Source organism: Cavia porcellus, unplaced genomic scaffold (assembly GCF_034190915.1).
Source record: "Cavia porcellus strain 051 isolate PalLab524CR breed Dunkin Hartley unplaced genomic scaffold, mCavPor4.1 scaffold_1, whole genome shotgun sequence".
NCBI classification, from domain to species: domain Eukaryota; kingdom Metazoa; phylum Chordata; class Mammalia; order Rodentia; family Caviidae; genus Cavia; species Cavia porcellus.
This window is the reverse complement of record NW_026947484.1, coordinates 60,326,662-60,352,853: the sequence shown is the minus strand read 5'-3', so window position 1 is coordinate 60,352,853 and position 26,192 is coordinate 60,326,662. Positions and strand designations below refer to the sequence as shown.

Here is a 26,192-nt window from a genome sequence, read left to right as displayed (position 1 = left end):
CAGAGAACCCCGCTCAGGCCCAGGAAGTCCACTGAAAGCTGGAGAGCGGGCACAGGGGTCATGTGCTCTCCGGACATCAGAGGGGCCAGCTAGGAAGGGCAACCATGCTGTTCTGTGGTCTGAGTATCACGTACCCCACCCCCCAAAGTAGCCAACAAAGCACACACAAACAGGGAACTCGCACCCCTCCCAGCGAGGTGAGTGAGCTTTCCCTTGTGCTCACTGTGACCTCACCGGGCTGCCCCTACTCTCCACTGACTTCATTCTTTTTCATCCTCAGGACAGTTTCCATGCCTCATCTGTCCTCACTGCGCACGCATTCACATCTGTTCACCTGAGTTGCATTTTGGAAGAAAGATTAAGTGCAGAGAAGAACACTCCTTCCTTCCTTCCTTCCATTCCAGCCCCGAAGGCCCAGAGCAAAGCTCCTGGCCACAGCAGATCTTCAGCTTCTAGCAAAATGTGTCTGTCCTAAAGCATCAAAGTTGGAGCATCTGCTAAGAGGGCAACAAGCAAAAGAAATCAATATCCAATTTGCAAACAAGAGGATGCTAGCCAGGTTTATTAATGTTTTGAGTTTACAGTGGTTTAGGCCACATAAGCTTGACACGACACCCATGGGGAACACACACCTCTGAAGAATACATCTCACAGCCAGGCCTGGTTGGCACATGACTGTAACCCCATCACCTGGGAACTGAGGCAGAACGATGGCAAGTTTGAGGCCAGACCGGGCAACATGGAGACTTAGCAAGACTGCTCTTGCTAGCTTATCTTGGTCAGCAAGATGGAGCTCAGTGCAAAGGCCAGCACCAAGATAATGATAAAGAGGATCGCCATAGTGACACATCTCACAAGCTGCTATTTCCTGGCCCTTGGGGAAGTGACTCTGGTCTTGGGCAGGAACTTGAGCTTCTCAGTAAGGAACTCAGACTAGGTCCATGCTCTTTTAAAAGGCCCAAGATGCCTCCTGGGAGCCCTGCCGGCTGGTCCCTTGGCTATCTGTACATCCCTCCGGTTTCTGTCATGGGTTTTCTTCTGCACTCAGCAGATTATCCAGGCGAGTTTCAAGGGTACTCTCTCTTGTGCTGGCACTCACTTTGTAGACAACTGTGCTCCCACCCTCAAAGACCTCCTTTTCTTCATCCTAGTTTAAGTCACCACAGCTGTGACAAGTACCTTACCATCCATGTCACCAGGCACAGTCTGCTCCTCCATCTTCACTAATTCAATTCAACCACCACATAATGAAATGTCCCTAGTCCCTACGTGGTCTCAAATGAGCTCATTACAGAAAAGGAGGTGGTTTCCAGCTGCTGCCCCTGGGCAGTTAGGTCTTTTTCCACTCCACCCCTTACCCAGATGCAGAAGGGGGGCAGATGTGGGCCACCTGCCCAGTCAGCTGGACCTCAGAAAAATGGAGCCCCATACTCAGATCAATCCGAAAGAAGCTTACATTGCTTTCTCTTTTGTATGGCTCTTTACTCATGTGGAGAACTTTTCTTGTGTATGTGTAAAGTGCAGTGATCTCAGAAGCTCTGAGCAAACCAGGGACGGCTCATCAACTAGAGAAGGCCAGCTAATTATTTTCAAGTATTTGAACAACTGTCATACACAATAGAAGTCAATTTATTAATCTTTTTCTCCTGCGGTAAGATACAGCTTCGTGGACTGGAGTTATCGGGAGGCAGACAGTGGTGCGGATTTTACCTGATGAATTTTCTGTTAATGGGTTAGGCTGCCCACCATGGAGTTGTGTTTGCCTGGAGGGTTGGAGAGTGAATCATCATTTTGCAAAGGACCTGGAATAAAACTTCTCACATGCCAAGCCCAAGCTAGTGCACCCCCAGCTCTGCTGCTCCCCTCTCAGCCTCTCTCTCCTTCCCTGTACAAGTACATGAAGGTATTGTACACACGGAAGAAGAAAAATTTCTTAAGGAGATTGTCATTAATCTCCTGCAAACTTCAGTGACAGTTCTTGTGCAAAGTTGTGAAGCAAAAGCTGCTTCTATTTGCAGAACTGCCTTCTGATCAGTGTGGAAGTGCTCATTTCAGGGGAAGAGGGAGGAAAATTGTTTACAAAGCACCCTTTGGGGCTGACATTTCTGCTTCTGCAGTCCACACTGTTTTTGAGTTTTCCAAATCACATGTGCATTTTAATGACTAATTTCCATACAAATTTTGGATCATATAATTTACTTAACTGATAGCAAATAATAAATGCTGTTTTAAGAAAGGGAAATAGATTATGAAGTGTTTGAAGTGTAGCTAATGAGCAGCAGCTCTCTTCTCCAAAAGATTAAAGAAAGACAAGGTTCATTTCTCAGGTGAGAGCCTCATCACATTTTCCTTCTAAGCAGTAGCCGTGGTTTCCAGGTGGTTCCAGGGCTTCCAGTCTGTTTCCTCTGACGTCACCGCCCTAACACGCTTACTTCTTCAGATGTCTGCTTACAATTCATTTTTCAAATACATGGATTACATTGTAATCGGATTATGAACTTGGGCAATTAGACTGATGGGCACCACCCAGCCAGTCCCCCTTCCTCTCAGGCAGTCTTTCTGAGATACCCAATTTCAGCTTCCTAAGGAGGTGCGTCACACAGGACACCGTGACCCCTCCCTCCACAGCCGCTGTCCAGTTCCCTTTCACCGCTTGTGAGAGTCAGCCACCAGCATCTGGACGTTGAACCGTGTCCCATGCAATTCCAGGCAAGCTCGCAAGCACACCTGCTGCATTCCCGTGAGTGCCAAGTGGCAGGGAGGTGGTCAGATGCAGAGGCTCTGCCTATGCGAGTGTTTAGGTGACATCTATGCCAAGGTTTGTCGTGACAACTCCGAACACCAAAGGGAAAAGTCAGTTACATCTGTATATTTAAGGGTGCAACCTCTTGGTATCTCTGGACCTAAATTATCAGATAAAGATATCTTTAAAATATAAATTAAGATAAGCTGTAGTAAAAAATCATTGCAAGTTTAAGATAAATCACAGCAGAAAGCCCCATGGGACTGTCTGTCCTGCAGCTGGGAGGGAAGAGGCACTACGGACATCTGCCCACCCACCGTGCCCCACACTCTTGGTGCACACCATTCCATGTGGCCTGGCCAGAAACTCCCCAGAACACAGGAGAGAAAATGGAAAAAGCTCCCTGCTTTCCCCAGGATCTCACTTCGGTAACTACCTTTGTCCCCAACATTCAAGCCCGAGATCCCAATTCCACGAGCTGTGCAGCAGCACAACACTCCTGTCCTGCTGGCACCCAGTGGGCGGGGAGGACATCCTGCTGCTGCAGAGGCAGGGCTGTAACCCACCTAGGTGGGAATGGGACAGTTTCTTACCACGTGGGGTATCAGGAAGCAGGTGAGGTGGCTTCTCTGGAGCTGCATACCAGGCTGCAGACCCTGACCCCTGCCCCACCATGGTGACTGCCTCACATAGCTGGGACACTGTGTATCCTGCTGGGCACCATGGGGATCCACCATGCCCCACACTCACGCTGCAGGCAGTCTGCGTTGAGCAGGTCCTGGCACTTCTCGTGGCACTTGACGCCACACTCAGTGCAGCGCATGCCCTGGCGTGCGATGCCCCACAGCAGCCCCTCACACTCGTAGCAGTAGGTGGGCGTGGTGGCTGTCCACACTTCGAAGGCATGTGGCGTGGTGTAGGACATGGGATAGATCAGCGCCTGCAGGGTCTTCTTGAAGACGTGCATCTTCTGTGGAGAGAATTGGCACGAGCCAGTCAGGGGTGGGAGTTTGTCAGCATCCCCTGGGGGACGTCAACCACAGCCTTCTGCCCTCCCCTCTCCAGTGCTCCAGAGCCCGGTCGGGCTTTGGAACAATGTGGCCCTGTCCACAGCCTACTGGGCCCTGGTGGCTCGCCTCTTCCCCAGCAGGCTGTCCTCGCAGGCCCCTGGCAGCATCGCCTGTCCTGCTCCACTGCAAACCCTGCAGCCATGAGAGGACCAGCACCTGCTTGCTGCCACGAGACCCTCAGCTCCTGGAGAGGTCCCTGCTGGAGCAGGCCAGGAACACAGATCCCCAACAGGGTCCATGGCTATGCCCCGCCCAGGGAGATTTGGTGGAAGTGGGAGGCCATGGAGAGCGTGCCTGGTGCCTAGCCCACACCTCCTGTGACATCCAGCTTCTTGGCCTGCCCAGGCCTCTCCCTGCCTGTTGCCCATGACCCTAGGACACTGCCCACTCTGTCCCCAGGCTACAGGGACCTGCTGCAGCACCAACCACATGGATAGGATCTCACCAGCCCTCACCTAGGAGAGCATCTGTGGAAAATGAAGGTGAACATGACCACTCTCCTGCGACTTCTATTGAGAAGGATGCACTTAGGATTTCCTGGGAGAAACCACTGTGGGTGGGATGATGATCCAGAGACCTGGGGTCCTGTCCCACCACGTCCAGCATGGGCTCCTTCGCACCTTCCAGGGCCTGTCGCTGCCCTCGCACACAGGAAGGGTCTACACATGCATGTGTGAAGTGAATTAGTGTTCTGCCCCTAGGAGCCTCCCAATCCACAGAGAGACACTGGGGCTGTGAGAGGAACTGGCTTTCTGCTCTGCTGTTACCTGAAGATCAAACCACGCACTGACAGCAGACACACCCTACAGCCTCCGCAGCCCCACTGAGCCCTGAGTGAGTGAATGATGCATGAGCACTAACTCAGGGTGCAGGAGGAGTGGGGAGCCCCTGCTCTGCACTCACAGTGCAGAGAGGCCACACACACGCACTGTGGTCACAGTTACAGGGACTTTGTTCCTCGTTTGCCATGGGGTCAGCGGATTGCAGCAAGTCTTGCAGCCATCCAGCTCCCGAGGTCGACTTCAGGGAAGCCTCAGTCAGCTGTGCCTCAATGAAGCCCTCTTCCCATGGCATTCGGGGGCCAGCTCCCCACTTCCTCTCTGTAGTCCCCTCCCTGGGCCTCCTCAGAAACACCCGTAATGCTAATGGGGCTCTCACGGGGACCCACATTCTGTTAACGACTTTTCTAAATTTGTCTGGCCAGATCCATTCTCACTGCTCCATGAGGGTCTGGCCAGTGCACAGCTGTCTCTGTCTGCAGCAAGCAAGTCCACAGAGCAGCAGTAAGGCCAATACCAGAGGCAGAGCCAGGGGCGGTGGCACATGCCTGCAGTCCTTACACTTTGCGAGGCTGAGGCAGGAAGGTCTAACTTGGAGTCTCTCCTAGGCAACTCAGTGGCACAGCGTGATTCTATACTGAAATAAAAAGTAAAAAAGGCCTGGGGTTTTGGGTGCAAAGGGCTTGGGTTCAGTTCCTATTACCAAAAATGTAGGAGTGGATCAGGTATGGATTAAGGTTATACAGACAGACAAACTGTTATGGTTCTATCTAGACATCACCCAACCTGGTGCGCTCACAGGTGGGACTTGGGGGAGTGACGAGGTCACAAAGTGAGATGCTCATCATGGTGGGCATAGAACTATGAGCCCCTAAACTCAAGAAATAGAAGAAACACATATGGACTTAGAAAGCCACGTTGGTCTGGAGCTGCCCAGGTACCTGAGCCAGTGCCTAGGTAAATGACACAAATCATCTTAGATCTTAAATTCCTTCCCTTTTTACTTAAGTAACACAGTCAGTGCTATCAATCCTTAGGTCACAGTGAAAGCTCTAAATATAAGCAACGTTGAAGACATGAACATGCTGTAGAAAAATAAATAAACAGAAGCTCTGAATAGATAGCTGAGAAAATTGCAGAGATGTTTTGTTTGTTCTGGTTTTGCTAAAGAGCTATGATCTGTTTCATGGAAAGAGAAGCTGAGTGGGAAGAATAGGAAGCATGGAAAATTTAACAGCATATTGCAAATCAATTGAATGAGGAGATAAACTAGATTTCCACTTAAAAGCTGTAGATGCTGAACAAAAATATCAGATAAGTGAGGAGGAGGAGGACTATGTGTGCCCATCCTCAGAGATGACCATTTGAGTCCTTCTCATTCTGTATTTTTGAGAAATGGTGTTTCTTAAAGCCCAAAATGAAGATAAATGGCATGCAAAAACGTTCCTTATCCCAGCAGAGCACAAGAGAAAATGACAAATCCCTTCAGAAGCAGAGGAAACTAATGCTGAAGGAAGCACGCAAGCTCTCTTTCATTTAGTTAAAAGACGTATTTCACTGGGGTAAAGAAGGTGCTCCCTCAGCAGTAACACCAGACCTGTCTACGCATGATCGTAAGGAGGACGCAAGGCTCGGGATTTCGAGGAATGGGACACAGAGTCAGATCAAAAAGCCCTGAAGAAAGAAAGCAGGAGAGAAGGGCCCACAGTGCCACAGCGATGGAAGCTGACAGTCTCCTGGGAGGTGTAGCCTGGTTTTCCGTCTGTCTGTCATTTACTGCCTAGGAGATTCTGCTGCTGGCTGAAGGGCTGAACAGACAGGGTCAGTCTGGCTTTGTTATCACAGAGGGACTCTGGCCTGGGCCAACACACTCAGTGCTCAAACTGCTAGGCCCTGCAGCTGCGATGCTGCCAGCACAGTGGGAAGGCAAAGCTCAGTGCCTGCACCAGCAGCTGCGAGTTTTGGTCTTAGGTTTCTAACTGCATAGCAAAGGATGCTTTGCGGAGCAGGGGTTGGTAGTGATGTAGCAGTGGCTGGAGACTGGGTGCAGGCTGTGTAAATACACAGAAGACACTCAAGCACCTGAGGCTTTAGTGTTCGGGGTTTGGCATCCAGACTCCCGTGGACACAAAGGGACAACTGACTGTGTAGAGTGGGTGGACCCCAGGATCAGCAGAACCCTGTGACCCTGAGGAGGACTTCAGGCCCGAAGAATACCATAAGACAGCCTTACTATTTAAAGATTTTAAATAAATTTAAACTTTTCAAGTCTTCTACAACAAATTACTTTCTAAAAGATGTGCATTTTCTGATTATAATAAAGCACGTCCTCCTTGAAAAAACAATTTATCCAATAGATGCTAAAATAAGACATCAGACAGTTTAAATTTTCAAATTCAGGCATGGTTGGAGGCCTGTCTTTCTGGTATTTTTTTCTATGCATGAACAAGATATATAACTTTTACAACTAGAAAAATCAACAGAATTACTGTTACATTGTTTTTATAATCCCAAGAAAGAAGGCAATTTACAGTGTGTGCAAATGCTATATCAAATTGTTGAAAAGAGAATAAGAAAGGTTTCTCTTTCTGAGCCAAATACAAGCTATAGATTTCAAAAGGAGGGAAGTTTATAATCCAGACAAATATTTGATAATATTCTTGCACCAAGAAATGAATCGAAGCTGGGTTTGCATGGTGCATAACTTTCTGCACGGTTAGGGCACTAGAAGGAAATGCATTCACTTTTCTACTTGTCTCTAACTGAGGAAACTGAAGTGGGTCAAACAATAAAGCACTCTGGCTTCCTGCCTAAAGCAGTGGCTAGTGCTTTGTGACCATGGTAATTCTAATCCACCAGCTGTTAATTTTATCAGGAGCCAAGTTGCCTGCCTGATTTACCTTGTTACTTCTCTTTTCTTATGTTATTGTGTTAATCAACGACCAACCTAATGAAGTTCTATTCCTCCTTTCCCATGCGTTTTCCTCCTGGAATTGTGCAAACCCTCTACCTCACAGTCCAAAAAAAATCACAGTCTGATAATTTCAAGATAAATATGATGCTTTTTTTGGAGCATACTTCTTGTACTTGTTGAAGCATTTGTACTTGATGCAGACATTTTAGGAAAGATACCTTTACTGTCCCATGGGTATATTGTTTTACTATTTCTGGACAAAAGCATCAGAGATTTGCAGAGCAAACACTGGATACAATGACCTTTGGAATTTGCTTAAATATTGAAGACAGAGCAATGTGAGAGTAAGTTCCTATCATGGTTTATGTGGGTGGCCCCCAGGCCTCATGAGTTTACATTATGTATCTGTGATTGATTCATTGTCTAGTGCTTGGATTGACGGTGTCAGTGCTACACCCATATAGGGGTGGAACCAGGATGCAATGTAATGGCAGGAAGAAGGTGTGTCTCGCTCTTTTGCTGGTTTCCAACTTGCTGTTTGCAGCCGCCATGAACTGCAGCCCTGCCATGCCACCCTGCCTTGGAGCCAACTGAGTATGGACTGAAACCTCCAAAAACTGTAAGAAATGAACCTTTCCTTTCCTAATTTTGGTCATCAGGTATTTTGTCTCAGCAATGAATAAAAAGTAACTAAGACACTGAGGGTAAAAACAGATGTGGTTTCAGTGCAGATTGACTCATCAGAAGAATCATATTCTAGAGAATAATACCCCAGACGCTGAAATTATACAAGATTTTTGTAGCAGAAAGTACAAGCAAAAGCTAAAAGTCATATGCATATCACTGAAAGCTGCAATCTGCATTCAGTTGCACTGTTTCATAGCAAATGCTAATCATCATTTTTCTAAGAAACTTGCAGAGTGAGTCCCAGTGAAGAGGTGGAGCAGTAGTAAAGCAGACGACTGGCAGATGAGGAGACATGGAGCATACTTCTCACGGACTACACGAGTCAAGGTCGTCCCCACCTCAACTTGCTGATGACAATGTGAATATAATGACAATGGCAAGGTGTAATTAGTCCTCGTAATAAGTCTCACAGTTATGTGCTGCCTTGTGCTGGCGTGGGAATTCACCATTTCACCAGGAAACACTAACTTTTATCTCTCTCTCCCTCCCCCATCTCTCCCCCTCTGTCCCTCTGCCCTCCACCTGGACTCTCTCCCTTTCTCTCCTTCTAGCTCCTTCCTGGATGCCATGGGGTGGGCAGCTTTCCTCCACCATGCTCAGGTCTTGGAGCCAGCCATGAACTGAGTACTCTAAAACCAGGAGCCAAAATGAACCTCTCCTCCTTTAAGCTGTGGGTGGCTGGGATTTTTCCCAGCAATGGGAAAGCAGCCAAGAGAAGGAACGAAGTCTGGAAGTTCAGGTAAGGGCAGCGGGGGACAGCTCGGCGGTAAAGTGACTGCCTAAAATGCATGAAGCCTGGGATCTCAGACCCAGCATTACAAAAGAAAAAAAATAGGAAACTTTCTGACACAAATACACAGGAACAAAATTGACTCCAGAACAAATATGTAAAGAACATGGTTGCCATCACCATGGTAAACACGGATTGAGTGGACAAGTAGCCACCTTCCCAACAGGCTTAGACCTGGACAGGGTTAGAGGCCAGTTTATGCAGTCCAGTGAGGGACAGCAACGTCCTCATTATGCAAACTGTTCAGAGAAGCTCAGGAAAGGAAGCTCCCTACACATTTTACGAAGCTAGGTTAACACTGATGCTAAACCCCTTTCCAGGCACAGCAGACCACAGCCTCTTTTGCTTATGAACATAGATGAAGGAAGTATATAAACATGGATGCAAATCAAGGCCATGAGAGCTTCCTAACTTTGCCTCAGGCCTCTTAGCTAGCAGGCTGCAGAGCAGGACCCACATGAACCTCAGGCTGGGGATAGAGCTGGGGATCGGAGCCATGCTTGGCAGCTGCACAAGGCCTTCGGGAAGGAATCTGTTGCTCAGGGCCCAGGATGCAGGAGCCTCATGCTCCCGGGGACTCCTGAAAGCACACTCAGTGCCCTTAGCTCACTGGGCGGCGATGACTAATTAAAACGGCAAGTGCCATCACTAGGCATTTCCCATGTGGCCAGACCTCAGCCCTTACACAAGGCAGGTGTTTCACGCTGTCCCGTGGAGGGTGACCAGTAAGCCGGCTGGCCCTGGAGTGTGGAAATTGTGCGCGTCAGTGTTCATGTTAGTTACCCGTGTGGTGGCTGGACGCGACAGCTTGTCAGGAGTGACATTTAAAAGCCTGCCGCTCTGAAGTCACATTTCATTTACTCTGTGAGACATGGCTCCGGGGAAATGGGCTTTGTGAGTCAGAGGGGAGCTAATGTACTGCGTTCCTGCATCCGGGATCCAGAGAGATGTCTGAACTGAACGCAAAGTGAAGTCTCAAGTGACCGAGGCTGATCAATAGCTCATTTACACACCAAGCGCGGAGCTGGGCCCTGTTCAGGGCCTCAGAAAACGGAGCTCAATTTCTATAATTTCTTTTGCTCTCCTATTCAGGATTCGCAGCAATGGATAGTCACAGTTCAAACCAAATCCCGCATTTTAAAACTTCAGAAGAAGACAGGGATTTATCGATGTGATCTTTTCACTGTAGTGATTGCCTCCACAGCTTTCTCCCCCACAAAGAGGTCTCTGTTTCCCACTGTCCAAACCATTCCAAAGACACCTCAGTCTCACAGATCTGACACAGCGGCCAAGACCCTGGGTATACGCCGCGTATGTGTGTCAACTTGCTGCCGCCCTGGGTGCTCACAAGAGTGTGTCCAGGGACAGAGCCTTCTCCCCCTTGCACACCTGTGGGTCCATGGGCATGGGCTCGGTACGTGGCAGTAGAAGGAACAAGGAAAAGCTGACTTTGGAAGGAGGACAACAATGGAAAGAAGAGAATGAGAAATGCGGTGTAAACATGTCAGGCATTCGAAAGGCCAAATGAGGGGTGCAGTACTGGCACAACTTCCAGCCTCTGCAAAGGAGAAAGGCGCTAATGCTGGGACAGCAGGAAAGGCTTGTTTTCAGGAGAAGAACTCGGATCAGCGCTCTCTGCTCCCACAGAGTGCAGGGTGAGGGGCACCAGGGCACAGGCCTTGTGAGCAGAAATCCCTGAACCTGTGCTGCGCCCAAAGCAAATTAAATCAGCACCACTGGGCAAGCGACCTGCAACAGTGAGTCTGAAGGTTCCCAGCCAGGTCGATGGCCAAGCCTAAGAATCAGTGACCTGGATATCTGCAGCGGACAGACTCTGTTTCCCTCCGTGAGTTTACAAAGTGTCACCTCGAGCCCCGCCGCACATCAAGCAGTGGAGATGAGAGCAGGAGAAGGACCCCAAGATGCAAAATCAATTTCAATCACAAAAATAAAAGCAGCGCCTCGCAGGGCTTGTTTACTACGTCTTGGGCTCCGCCAAGTGGGAAGCCTGCGTCTTTCATGACCACTGCGCTGACAGATGGGACAGAGACCCACCAGGGTGACCACGCTGCTGCAGGGGCCAGCATCACTTATACCTGCCCCGCGGAGGCCGCCATTAAACGCTGTCCGCATCGAGGGAAGAGACCGATAGTCCAGGGAAGTGGGCATCTGAGGAAAGCCTCACAAACCTCACCCTAACATTTAAATGCAGCGCACCCCTGGGGAGAGGAATACAGTCATCTCAGGACGGATGGACGCTCATCAAGGTGAGTGTGAGGGCAGATTTGAAGTCAAGACAGGGATCGGTGTGAGCACAAGGGGAAGCTCCAGAAATGCCGGCTGGGGTCAGGCATCTCCATGCTCCCAGCTATGCCCAAACAGTGGAATAAATAAGCACAGAAGGGACGCATGCAGCTAGTGCCGCCCCGCACCTACCAGCTCCTCGTTGTTTAGCGACGTCCTGATGACCATAGCCAGGGAGAGGCCAGACTTCCGTGCAGCCAGGGTCTGTGACAGAGAGAATCAAGACAAATTAGCAGACAGGAGGTGGCTGCATCCATGCAGCTCAGCAGAGGGTAGCGGTAGGGGTGGTGGCAGCCACTGGTCCGGCAGTAGTAGACAAGGCCCTGGGTATCCAGTCATTGGCTGGTTCACCTAGGGCACAGTCTCCGAGAACTCAGGACCAGAGACAGTCCTGATTGTTGGACCCAGCCTGACACTTTACAGGTGATGAAGCTAAGGCCCACGAGGCAAGGTGACCACTTCCGGACCCCAGAGAGCTTCCAGAGTCTGTTACCCTCAAGGTCCTCGGCCAGACTGTGGGGCGGCCTTGGGGTGGGCGCTGGATGGTTCCCTAGAACCTCCCTCAACACCAAGCTGGACGCTCTCTGCCTATCACCATCCATCTGCTGAGAACATTAGACCCAGATTCACTTCCTCACAGGATTCTGGGAACACAAATGATCTTAGCTGGCAGTCAAGGCATTTCCACCCCTGTGGAATAGGACCTCACCACTCCCCTACCCTCAGCATGCAGGTGCAAGGCCCCAGCTGTGCTCCAGGGAGCTCTGGAGCTGAGAAGCTCCGAATGGGGCATCGGAGCTGTGATCCCTGGGGAGCGAAATGAAGTCACGCTGGACTACAAGTTCCTGACATCCATCTCACCTCTGCGCCTAGATGCCCCTCCCAGGGAGGAGAAGCCATGCAGCAGACAGCACTTCACGTGCTTCCAAGTCAGGAAGCCACTCCACCCACCTCCAACCTTATTGTGTCAGCTCGTAGAAGACTTTCTTCCAGGGTTCACCCCAGGCAAACCTGCATCTCGGACAAATGCCCCGAACATGTGCTTGTATTCTCTTCTGATCTGAGTTCCTCAGAATCGAAATAGATGTTAAGTTTTCTCAGGGTATGGACTTCTGCTCCTGCATGTGCCTGTCTTTCTGTGTCTCCATCTCTCTCTCTTTTCACTCATGAGCAAGGACAGTATATGTTTAGGAAGGAAAGCAGAGAGCAAACAAACAGCAAAGCACTTACCATGGCCTGAAGATCCGGCAGTGAAAGGAAAACAAAGTTTAAATCATTAAACAATGAAGGTGGAAGAAGAGAGCAATGTTAAATTGATCTAATACTTCAAAGTAAGCACAACACTGAGCAGAATCCAGCTGATTGTATCGAGTCATCACGCTTTCCAGAACAAGCACTTTTCAGGAAAAGTCATATTTTAAAATTATGGTGGCTCCCTCAGATGACCATTTCCCTAGCAAGGGAAGATTAAAAATTGCTGGTATAAAAACTGAGCACATTGGCAGGGTGTGGCGGTGCACACCTGTAATCCCAGCACTTGAGAGACTGAGACAGGAGGATTGTTGCAAGTTCTAGACGAGCCTGGGCTACAAAGTGAGCTCAAAGCCAGCCTGAACTGCACAGTGAGACTTTGTCTCAAAAAGAAAAAATAATTAAGCACATTGTTGCTAAAGGAGAAATTTATGTTTCTTTTGGAGAAAATACACTTTTCATGTAACAAAACATTAAGAATCCTACATAGCAATAGGAAAAAAAATGTGATATTCTGAATAATAGAAATAATTTTTCCCTGTGGATAGGCTTTATTCCCTTTTGCTTTTTGAACAATTGATTATAGACCACCACCCTATTGTTGATGCTTAGCATTTCTAGGTGAGTCCCAGTATATTTGATTATAGGAAAATGAGTTATTGAAATCACACTGAGGCCTAACAAAACTTTAATGACTTGGCCCTATGGTTTCCTTAGAAAGTAGAACCTATTAAGTTGGCTAGAAATCAACCTTAGTATAGTAAAGGACGAATTAATAGTGTCTGCTTCCTTCGCAGGATACTCAAGTCTCTTCCACTGCAGAGAGGAATTTCAAACCCAGCCTGAAACCTTGCGAGTTCATCCTGCCAAACTCCAGGGCTCACCAGTGTGCTGTGTGAGTCCTCTGACTCCATAGTAGGGTTTCAGCTAACATCCAAAGTGGCCAGAAGGTGAGGGCTATTTGTTCCATCAAATACATTATAAAGAAATAATAAACATAACACTTGGCAGAACCTGGCCCCATATATTTTACTCAGTGAAATATTCATGGGCTCAGTAGCTAATGAGAAGGACATTACATTTTAATAGAGAAAAAGTCAATAGAGGCACACAGAAGAGCTAGCCAAGAGAGACTCACCACATCACGGACGATGGGCAGCGTCTTTTTCCTGCGGAGGTCAGGCATGCTGTCGATACCATACAGTCCCCACCCGGCTCTGGAAGGGCAGAGAGCAATGGCATCAGGGATAAAAGTGACAGTGCCAAAGGAAAGACCCTCAGGTTCATCATGCAAAGCCTTTCAAGATGAAATGCATGGCGCAGGTCTCAACTGATTCATTAAGTAGCAAATCCTCGAGGCTCTAGAACCCTGTCCAGTGCCTGCTGACAGTGCGGGTACAGAGATCTCAGGACACGTGTGGCAGGGAGAGGGGCACCTGTGTCAGTGTGGGAAGGAGATTCCGCATGGTCAGGGGAAGGAAGTGGCACCTCCCATGGGAAACTGAACCAAAGCTTTCTTGGTTCAGTTCGGTTCGTCTGCAGTGGGAAGCGACCACCTCTTTACAAAAGTAACATTTTCCTGTGTGCTGATCCGATCTGCATGGTCTCCAGGAGCTGTGGAACAGTTTCAAACAGTGGGTCCTTTAAATGACAGGTGCCGTTTACAGAATCTATGCTGCAGATAAATGTACAGGCTTAATAACACAGTTCCTGGGGGGATGGGATTGCTGAAATAGTTTTTGTTATGACGGCGAAAGCCAGGCTATTTAAACACTGCCTTCACAACCACCAACGTCATCTCATGGGGCTTTCATAGTGGCCACAGCCTCAACCCCAACATTTGCTCTTGGTATCAAACACTAGCTTGGCAATTTGGGGCAAATGATGAATTCATAACATGATGGGCTCCGAATAACAATAAAAGCAAAATAGTAACAAAGACAAAATGGTAAGAAGTGAAGAGAAACCATGCTGTGTTAAAGATTCGGAAAAGAGGAGTCGGTATGTCTTGAAAGTGAAGCCATTGCGCCTAGGAGGGTGACACGGGGAGCAGTGCATCATGGTTGGTCACGAGCTTTGAGGGGAAGCAGCCTTCAGCGTAGCTCAGAGGACCGAGAGCCGAGTGACAGTGGGGCAGAAGTTAGGAGCAGTGGAAGGAAAGAGGGGAAGATGGAAAGAAGCCCAAGGAGAGGGCTGCGGGCACCATGAAGAGCCCGTCTGTCACCGTGCAAGGAGATACTGATGCGGGAACTGGCGTGGCTCTGTGTGCCCCTTGGCACAGCTTCCAGGAGGCTGAGGCCAGCAAGCCACACAGGAAGATCCAGGCTCAGAAAGAAATCACCGCCTCTCCCCTCGCTGTCACTGGGCTGTGACAGTCACCATGGGTCCAAGCTGGGAAATATGGGTCACTGGCAGCTTGTTCTCCTCTTTCACGGTGGCTTTATGTCTTTATCTTTTCCATATTTCTTTTCAGCCAACAAATAACGGCTGTATAGTATATATTTGTGGGGCGCACGGTGGTGTGAGCTCCTGCAGTCATGGCATTGTGCAAGGTTCTATCTTCCGGTAAGCACACCCTTCGCCCTTTGCGTGTACCTCATTCTCTGTTGGGGTGAGAGCTTTAGATGCTCTCCTGCACTGCAGGAAGCTGCAGGCTGGGACAGGGAAAGCGTGATCATTGATTTCCCTGAGCTCCTTCCAATGTGGAGCACTCCGTCACCACAGAGGAGCTGCCGGCTGCTGGCTGCTGTCTGGGCCCCCCCACACCTGCTTAACCCTGAGTCCCATGCTAGGGGACGGGGTTCCTCACCCAGTGTCACTGCTGCAATCTTAGGCTGTGACTCTGAGAAAGTCTTTCTTTCTCCCATCTGCCAGCAGGATTAACAATGGTATCAAGGCTACACTAATAAACATTCTTCTGTTACACAACACATCAGTCACGCTAACCAGCTGTCAACACTGTGAGATGTTTTGACTTCTAAATAACATAATTTCATAGCTGTGTAAAGAAACCCACTCAACTGTAATGATCAAGAAAGTGACTTTATAAACTGCAAAGTGTTACATAAATGTATACTTTCTTCCCATCAATAATCATTTATTTCCTGTGTTTCCCTTCTCATGGAACTTGGTTCAGGTTCTCAAAGCCCATGAGAGCCTGGCACCAACCCTGTGCTCACAGATGCAGAGGCAGACACACATGTGCTGTGGGCCTGACTCTCCCATCCTGAGTTTGCATGGCATGGAGGTCCCAGCGCCCAGGCCATCTCTGAGCATTGTGAGCTGGTGGCCCGGGTTACAGGACTGGCATCCAGAATTCCACTGAGCTTTCATTTACATTTTGTAATTTGGAAAATTTCAACAATAAAAATTACCAGCTCCATAGAGAGGCTAAAACCTTCAGCCAGGTAGGTTCCTTCTTTCACATGGCACCATTACTGTGAAAAGTGTTCGGAGAAACATCTTTGTGAGCCCTGCGCCAAGCAGGGAGGCTTTTCCTGCACCCCTCAGCCTTGTGAAGGGAAGTCTGCCCGCTGGCCTCAGGGTGGGCACAGGAGCACCGGATCAGCACTGTGAAGCCCTGCACAGGGCAAATGGCTCGGTCTTACGCACTGCCAGCCTCCTACTTGCAAGCGGTGTGGGGGAGAGAATTAGAAACGGCAAAGACTGGAAATACCACAAAACAAACCACTGACTTCCCCTCCAGAGGACGAGGTCATACACAACAGCTAGATCTGAGAAACTGTTCTGGCCTAGGGATGAGAGGTCAGAGGTGGCCATGTGGACAGCCTGCAGCAGAGGAGGACTCAGCATGTGAGCTGGACTGGGAGGAAGTTTGATTCAGGTCCGTCTCAGTGCAGGTCAGAGGCCCATGATGGGTCTGAAGCCGAGGAATGAGCCACAGACAGTGAATATTCCTGTGGCACATGGAGGGCTATGGGGATGACGCTCACAAACAAACAGTCACAATAACAAAGTTTCCTTTGCTTTAAAAAATCCAATGAGACACAGTTTCAATTGTTTCCTTCATCTTAGAGATGAGGAAATGGAGATGGAACACTTCAAAGGCACCCAAACAGCACAGTTTGGAAGTGGTAAGGGCAGGATTTGAACCCATGCCCTATGGCTTACCATGCCCAGTGCCTGTATGCTGGATGACCTCCCCATGGACACCCCATGCCTCTGAGCAGGCACTGATTGTGAACCTCACTTCACATCTCATGAAACAGAAGTCAAACAGCGTCTCCAGGCTATACTCCACAACCAGAGTGCTAAGAGCTCTATCCCCACTGCTGGGTTACTGCACCCCAACCCCTGCTTTGCAGGCAAAGTGGGTCTCCCTAGGGGACCAAGGGCCTGGCCAGTTGACCCAGGGAGCTGCTGCCACCTGATGTGTTTCTGGTGCATTTGGAGAGGGTTTGGTCTTCAGGTTTCAAGACCCAGTCACCTGCTTCACCATGGCAACGACCCCTGAGCTCCTTCTGGAGGTTACTGGGATGAGCGGAGAACAGTGGTAGGAGGAGCCGAAGAGTCAGGTGTCACATAAAACTGACACTGGACATCATCCGAGAAGGGAATCAGCAAGATGTGTCCCAATGCAACTTTTACAGCATTTACCCTACGACATACTTCTGAAAATTAATCTTAGTTTTAATTGACAAGTGTGCCCACAGTGCACATTTATGGGGTGCAATGAATGCTTTGCCCATGTACACCATGTGGAATAATTAACTCAAGCTAATTAACATCTCCATCCTCTCCTTCATTTATCATTTTTTGTGGTGAGGCCTTTAGAGTTTACACCCTTCCCTGAGATAATTTTAAGATTTTGGGTAGGCTTCTTTTCCTGCTTCTTTGTTCTTTTCATAGTAACATCAGAATTAACTTACTGAATCAATCAAATCGGATGCAACCCTACTTGGATTACTTAATCACCCTTTTACCAAATAAACACAACATACATTCTCTGAAGGACACATCTGAAACAGCTTTTATGATACAATTTTTCTGTTTCATGAGATTTGAAGAATTTTTATGGAGTAAAGGGTACTGAGGCTGATTTTACTGATTTAAGTTATTTTTATTTAAAGTGGAACTGATAATATGCTCATATATACACACATCATAAAAGAACCCCAATATGGTCCCTGGAGAGCGGCAACCAGGCCATATTGCAAAAAGTGGTCAGTAGCACTGACTGTGAGGGGCCGTGAGGTGGCCACAGTGAGACAGCCTCACCCTGCTAGGACATCACAACAAAAAGGACACAGCCCTGGTCAGGTCGTGGAGACCTTGCACACCATCAGGGGGAAAGTGCCATAGAGCAGTCCTTAGTTTCCTCCCAAAGTTACAACCACCTCTGAGATGATCCAGCAATCCTCCACCAGGTGAAAAAGGAAATCTCTGTGTCAAAGCATGTGCACCCTCATGTTTGTCACAGCCTTAGTCCCTATAGCCAAGTCAGTCCACAGCGAGGACCCTGGGACACAGTGGGTGTGACACTACCAGGTCCTGAAAAGAAGGGAATCCCACTATTTGACACAGCTTGAATGAACAAGAAGATGTGTGAGGTGAATTAAGTCAGGTTCAGAAGGACAAATGCTGCCTGACTGCCTTCAAACGAGGTGCACAGAGCAGCTGGTCTCATAGGTCTCGGGGGAGAATAGTGCTTCCATGCGCTGGGTCAGTGGCAGAGTGGGGTGATCGGAGGTAAGGGTCTGAGCATAGAAGTGTCTGTTAGGGACAGGAGCGGGTTCAGGAGCTCTTTGTGGATGGGGCATTGTTGTCATCTGTGAAAGGGAAAGGCCCAAGGGGCAGGGGAAGAAAGGCAGGGTGGGAAGGGAAAGCAAACAGAGCTAAGATGTGTCCCGTGCATCCACTGCCACACGTGCCCATGCAGACGTGGCCTAGTGAGGACAGAAACACCCAGGGTGGTGCACAGCCTTCCCATAGGGGCTCTGGTAGCTGTGTGATAGGATGCATATGCTAATCAGCCTGGCTTTGTCATTCCGTAATGTGCAGATATTTCAAACCACCATATGAACTGTAAAGATGTACACTTTCACCACCAAGGTAAATAATAAACCAAAGCTAAGATGATTCAGAAACAGAAATTATGGAGCAGATTTTCAAAACTCAGACATTTCAGAATGTAGGACAAAGACATTTTGTTTTTGCAAATAGCTGATGGCTAATTGGCTAATATTCATGGAATGGAATGGCTAATTTGCACTATAAATCAGGACATTTGTAGACTTTGTCTATATCCAAGAGGGCTGTTAAATCAACAGAATAGTAGTTTTAAAACGCCGATGCATGCTGCTTCTGGTTGTGTGTTTCTCTGAAATCACTGGGGAAGGCTATGCACCGAACCTTTCATAGCGTGATAGAGTATCAAAGCATTATAAAAGATTAACAGTTAATCATTCCAACTCCTGCTCCTTCAATTCTGCTGTATTCGCTTTCAAACACCTGAAGTCTATGTGTTTATTTAGTTATTTAATGGTAAACATAAAGAACCCATTCTTTTTTTTTTTTTTTTTTTTTTTTTTTGGTCATTTTCGTTTTTTATCAGTACCAGGGATCGAACTCACGGCTGCCTGTTACAAGGCAGGCGCTTATGCCGCTGAGCTAAATCCCCAGCCCCAAAAAACCTATTCTTGTCTGACATTATTTATCTTATACACACTCAACACAGCTTCCTGATCATTGTGTGCTCTACTTAACTGTTTACCTGATGGCTGTTATTCAGGACATTTTCTTCTATCCCCTTTCTGTTCTTGTCAAGACTCAATGGATATCTGTGCCCATGTAATTGATGATTCATTCAGCAGACAGAATCTATCACCTATTCCTAAGGATTATTTGATCCCACATTTCGCCAAAGCAGTGTTCAGTGTTTACACCCTCTGATGCACAGTGCAGCACTGTTTATGTGCTGTTGGGCAAAGCCCGACTGAATGATGATACTATGACTTCTCAGCAATTAAAAGTTAGAATGCTGTAAAGTTGACTTTATCCACGACACCAATTTCTGTCAGTTATTAATCATTTTCGCCTACATAGGAGTAGGAAAATTTGGAAAAAAACTGGCATTCCTTAAGCTTTTTATTCAGAGTCCAATTTTTGGAGTTACTCTTAAATCAGAATTGTCAGTGTTGGGTTTCAAATGCCCATCTTCTCAGCCACCGAGAGCCCAGTGGAGGAGGTGCCAGGCAGCACCGTGACCCTGGCTGTCTTTCCGCCCTGAGGAGCAGGCAGCTGGGTGCCTGACTTTGACGTTCGCTGGCTCCCAGCCTTATTAAGGCACCAAAGGGCACTCAGGACCTTAACCCTAACCCCCCCTTAGATTGTTTTCTTTTTAGTTGACACATTAAGACATTGTGGGTGCCTGGCAATGCCACCAATAAAAACAGTCAAAACACGGCGTTCTCCCAGGATACTCGTAACAAAGTTTGCAAGCACAGACAGTAAAACGCCTCCGAATGTACCCTGGCTGTCAATGTTCTCAAGACACCACTGGTCACTAAGATGCATCACAATTGTTTAATGATATATAAAAATGTGGGCTGTACAGGTATTGAGACAAGGGATCTTGTCATCCACCCCTCTCCTGAACACTACCGCCCTCCTCCAGAGCTTACCTAACTCATTTTCTTTTCCATCAATGCTTTCTCTGTAACACAAATCTAAATGTGTCAGTTTCATATCCTGTATCACTGATGACACACAGGACATGGGATGAAGCCTGCTATCTTCCAGCAAGGTATGGTCACCTTTCCGTCTCCTCTCCTGATCTCCACTTTCTGTTCCAACAGCTTTAACTCTGGGCAGCTCCTCTGGGCCTCACAGGCTCCCAGCGCTCTCTGCGCAGTGTGTTTCTGCTCAGTGTATGTCTAAGTGTCTCAGTTCCTTTCTCCTTGCTGGGACAGAATACCTGATACCCATAAGTTAAAGCAGAAGACGTTTATTTTAACTCACATCTTATAGAGGTTTCAGTGGGTAGCTGGCTGGCTCCAAGGCAGGGAAGCATGTCAGAGGGGTCATAGTGTAGGCAAAGTCCATGGCAGAGCAGGCAGGCTGCAGCCACCCTGCCTCCTTTCCCGTTTTATCCAATCCACACTATGAGCCTGCTGGCTGGTGCCACCCACACCCCAGAGGGGGACTTCCCTCTTCAGAAAGCCCATCGTTCCTGCCCAGAACTAAGCTAAACGGTGAACTAGCCCAGCAACACACCAACCATGACCCATTCACTCCCCAAAGCCCCACCTAAGAGCTCATGAGGGGACATCTAGAGACAAACCACAACGCTGAGCTTGGTCTCAGAATAAAGCTCCTCCCTGTCGTGAATCTTTGCAGACACTCTGTACTGTCTCCACTCAGTCCTGGGTTCTCTTCACTGTGGCCCTGAAGTAGGGGCTTCCCTTTCCTGACAATCATGGCAGTTCTCCATCGTAACCCCGAGGAGGTCTGCGGAGGAACCCTTCGGAGACAAAGCTGCTGCACTCCATGAGACACGACGGCCCTGCTTCCTCTTGCCTTGGAGCTGTCACTGCTTCTGTGGTTGTTGAGCATAAGTCAAAGGAATTGGCTTGAGTTTGGAGACCACAGTTATAAGGAAATATATATAAACTGATGCTCAGTAGAAGTAAAGTGTTCGTGCTGGGGAAGAAAAAGAAAAAAGAAACAAACTGGACATGGAATGCTCAGGCCTTTCCTCTCCCTCATCCTGGCCTGAGTAATGCAGTTGTGGACTGAAACACCACACTGGCCCTCACCTTACAATGTCAGCCCTCTCACCCTGCTCCTCTTCCCCATCTTGCTGTCCCTGAGCTCACACAGTAAATACATATATATATAGGCAAGCAGTGGAGCTTCTCTGCTGAGAGCTGGGACACAGTGGGTATGGACACACAGCTTTCAACTGTTCTCAGATGTTTCTACAAGCACGCAGCACTTTCAAGCCAGTACATCCACTTTAGGACCAACTGGTTTCCCTCCAGGTTTTGAATGTCTCCTTTTGATTCTTCGGTTTTATGACTGATGCTTTCACAAAGAGATCTCAAATGTTGAATCTCTGTCACAGAATAGAACAATCTAAGAAATGATACATCTCAACATCCTCATAATCTAGATATGTGGAAATGGAGGAATTTAAGAGTATCTAAGGTACTCTGAGTATCAGCACCACACTAGAAATATTCATGGTATCAGTTGCCACCACACCCCTGAACTTTCCCTCTTTTGGTCTCTAACCCCAAGAGGGAGCAAACTTTGCCAATTTCCTCATTATCCCCACCTCTCTCATCTTCTGGGTTGGATCGAGCCATAGATTAGTTGTGGGTTTTATGGTGTTATGCCTGGGAGTCTTTTCACGGACTTTTTACCAACCAATCTCTCTTCATCTGTTTCAATCCATCTGGAATTTCAGCCCTGAGACTAATTGAGTGAAAGCGATGTTTTTAAGGACTTTTGTGTGCTCGTGATGGATTGAGGACAAGCGAAGGGGATGGGGGGAGAACCGAGCTCCAGATCATTGAAGTGAGCCCGGGTTCCTCAGTTGCTCCTGGTAAACGGCGTGACTGAGGCACCTTCACCACGGCCTTTCCCAACCTCTCCATCCCACTCTACGGACCCTGGTAAAATTCCCAGTTCAAACTGCTGTAATATTTTAAAGAACAAATGGCCTCCTTGTCAAAGACAGGCTTTGTAGTCTCCTAAATTGCTTCTCTCTTTCTAACCACTGGACCTCTGAGAGCTCTGAGAGGCTCCTAACGCTATGGTAAGACCTTTCTGGTTTTGCAATCCCTGCTTCCTTCGAAACGTGGTTTTAGAAGTAAGCATACCCTGCAATTCATCTTTGCATTATTTTAGAAATAATAATGTCATTTTAAAGTTTTTAAAGTGACAAGAGGACATGAAAGATCATCATTCCTGCTGGGTAAAGGATGGCAAATTATACTTCTAGTGATTAAAGACCTTTCATACAGGAGAAATAACCTAGTAGTCCATGATCTTACTGCCAAATGAAGAAGCAAAACACAAATGCTGTCTTTAACACTCTGCTGAGGATTTTCTTTGTGAGGTTTGGGGACAGTGCCAGGTGCCAGGATTAATATGTAACAACTCAATCACAATATGTGCTGCTCCGCATTGTTTATCAAGTAGACAATAGAGTGTTTTCTAAGGCTTGCAGTTCTCTACACCAGAGCCTTCTTTACCCCTCCTGCAGCATCACATTCTAAATGAACCTTGGACACTGGCCCATGTAACAGAATGGCAAACAAATAAAAACTGTAGTGCCTCAGCTTTCTTAAAACTAAACACCTATTGCTATTATTTTAAAAGTTTCCTGTGGATTAAAATTGATGTTGGGTTTAGGGTGATCACTTTTGAACTTCTGTAGAAGTTCAAATAGGAAATCATGTTATGAATATGCCTTGATTTTTCAGCTAATTCTCTTAGTAACCTGTATTTTGGAAAACAGGAGCATCAGTTTACATACAGTTTACAATCATTCATAATTAATGAAAGACCAGCTTCTTAATAGGCCCTGCGTAAATGGCATTAGATGCAATCAAGTATCCGATAGAAAAGAACCACATTTCTTAAACCCGGAGCCTTCGACGTCTTCTAATTTACTGTTGCTTAGAAGTGTGCTGTGTGTAAACCCTGAAGTTATTAGGAATGCATCTCTCATCACTAATGGAAGCCAGCAATACCTGAAGGCAGAGAGGCTACACTATTGGGATTTCAAGATTTTTCAGAGCCCAAGTTCCTTTGATGCAAGACAGTATTTCCTGAAACCTCTTAGTTCTAGTTTTTCAGTTCCATGTTGATCAGAACACAAAACCATCCAAGCCTCGGCTCAGACTTGAGACACACTGCACTGGTGGGTTTAGCCTGGCTGGCTGTAGCCACAAAGGCCTTCCAGGGTCCGCTCGTTCAAAGACAGTATACAAGGAGAGAGGCAAGGGTTGCTGTGTGTGTCTCTGGAGGAGCCTGGTACACAGATGCATGACCGAGCCTGGCTATCCCATGGGCATGTGTTTTTGAAGGGAAATTACAGAATTCTTAGGCTGGCATGAATGCTGGGATTTAGAAACAAATACCCAGTGGGAACTGTCATAATCATTGCCAGGTCTTTCAGAGTCTCCCAAACTTAAGCACCCCAGGGTGGAGAGTCCTGATGCTGCCGTGGCAACCTCACCTTCCAGTGCTTCTGACCACGGCTGCTTCTCTCCCTCAGCAGCTCCACCAGGCCGCTGTGCCCTGGGTACAGGTGCCAGTGCTGGAGGGCAGTGGCCTCCTGTGTCTCACCTCTGAAAGTTTCAAGCACAATGCTTGCATGATGTGCTCGGCAATCACGTGATGATTATCTGCTACGAAGCCCCGGCAGGCACTCAAGGGAGTGAGCACCGTGAGCCCTGCGCAGGGTCAGAAGCTTACAAAGTCCCCAGTACTCAGCTGCAGCGGTGTAAAGACTGAACATAACATGGAAGGGCTGGCAGCCCATGTTCCTTGTTGTCCCCAGCTCAGTCCTTCCAGGACATACTAAACACTGTGCTATTTCTTTGCAATGACTTCCCACTGGTCACGAACTCCTCAATGACAGGAATGAGATGCAATTTGCTCATCTCTAGTACTTACTATGGAACTTTACATGTTACCCGAGCATAGGAATTCCTTTTTAAGCATATCCTACTAAATGTGTACATACACTCGTGGAAGAGCCCCCACATCCTAGGCAAGCCCTCTACCACCAAGGTATAAGGCAAGACTAGAAAATACAATGATTACTTAAATTTTACAAACTTACTACAGTAAAAGACACAGTGGCAAGAGCCATAGGACAAATGTGTTTGAAGCAAAGCAGAGTATTCCGCATACTTGGGAGGGAGGGAGGGTTGTGTTGCAGGCAGCTGAGTTAGTTAGAAATATTATAGGCAATCAGAGAGGGCTGGCCCTCCAAGGAGCCAGGGCAGAAGGCCAGATACCTTGCAATCTTGGAGGAGACAGAGCCCTCAACCAGATCTCAAGACAAAAGGCAAAACAAGTGCAACTATAGCCCAGTGTAAACATCAGGAACTGATATTCTAAGTAGATATGGATCATCTTGAGAAAGCCAAGAGTCCCCGTCCCAACCCCTTACAGAAAGAGCCACTGCTCGGTAAACCTGCCTGCTTGCTAGGTGACTACCTTCCCCATTTGTACCTGACTTGGTCAGTTTTATATAAACAATTAATCTTATCAGATGACCATAGTCCTGTTCTAACTCATGCCTACCTGCTGTGTGAATGCCCATCTTTTCCCCATCATGGACCCATCTCACCTCATGGTTTAACTCTAGAAAGTCCCTAAAAAAGACAAAGTCTTTGGCAACCCACTCGGGACCCCTTTTGTCTCTCTCAGAGAAAAGCTTTCTTTCTCTCAATAAATATATTCAACTCTTAATCTCTGTTGTTGCAAAAATCCGTTCTTCAGTTTTACAGAACATGAATTCATACTGGACATCTAGCAGGTTGGGAGTTTCATCCCCCCATATGAGTCGGTTATGGCATATGTTATTTACTGAAACTTTTTTTTAAAATTTAAGCAATCACTGCATTTTTGTCAAACCTCATGCATCTAATGTTTATGGTAGTTTTTTCCAAATAAAAATACTATAGTGCATCCTCACTCACCTTATTCACCAAGTCCTGGCACCGTGTGGCTTCCAACAGTGCCCCAGAGTCAAAATGGCTATGAATGGTGAAAGTTTTCCGTCGGTTCAGGACATTGAGGCAGCCATGACAGTGCAACTAAAACCCTCAGAAAGAAGACTTCCAGAACTCCTTCAGAAAGTGGCCAGAACAATGAGACAAGTGTGCTCAAAGCCAGGGGCACTGTTTTGAGGGGGAGTCACGGCAATGTTCTTTTCTATAATAAACTTTAAAACAATTTAAATATTCACCATATTTTCTGATCACACCCCAAATCTCCTTCCCATTCTTACTGTTCTTAACAAAGTGGTATTTTGTCTCCTGAAGAAAATGAGGAATTAACAGAGAAAAAGCACTATTTATTCCTAATGTGTATACTTTGCATTTTCAGGTACAGCTGGTGGAACTGGAATGGTGCCTTATTAAACACAAACCCAACCAAAGAGCAATTACAACTATTTACACAAAGACAAATCCATCTAACATGTAATCTACTCTGCTCATAAATGTCAAACTAGTATGCTAGAAACATTTTTAAACCCAATATTTCAAACAACCAAAAACACAAACGTAGATCCAATTAGGGCAGAAAAAGGCAGGAAGGAAGCCAAGCAGGTGTGGAGGACCTGGCTATGTCGGCTGGTAGGGAGAGGGAGATCTTGTCTGCTCCTCTGCCTAGCACCTGTCAGCAGCACCATTCATTCTGTACCATTTTGCATCCTCTTTCACTGCATCTTTTGCTGTTGGACTTGTTTCAGGCAGCCTTCCCACCACTGGCCCACCATTGCACAGGAGGAGAGGTCTAACTTGGTTCACGACAGGGGGAATTTGAGGACTTGATGCAGCAGAGAGCTGAGTTCATTATAGCTGGGAAGCAGAGAGTGATGGAACAGGGCCAGGGAAGGGACCAGGGGCCACACACAGCAGCCCAAGCTGGGCCTCTTTGGCTCACC

General features: G+C 47.5%; 1 protein-coding gene across 1 annotated transcript in view; it reads right to left on the bottom strand.

Moving 5' to 3' along the window:
• The window catches only part of Unc13c (unc-13 homolog C), a 438,787-nt gene that overhangs the window by 272,255 nt on the left and 140,340 nt on the right, over positions 1-26,192 (bottom strand). Inside the window, exons 4-7 of the mRNA XM_003471882.5 lie at positions 13,677-13,755; positions 12,518-12,523; positions 11,420-11,491; positions 3,494-3,713 (exon numbers count right to left, since the gene is read on the bottom strand). Of these exons, the coding sequence (XP_003471930.2) occupies positions 3,494-3,713; positions 11,420-11,491; positions 12,518-12,523; positions 13,677-13,755 (377 nt within the window). The remainder of the gene's footprint in view (positions 1-3,493; positions 3,714-11,419; positions 11,492-12,517; positions 12,524-13,676; positions 13,756-26,192) is intronic.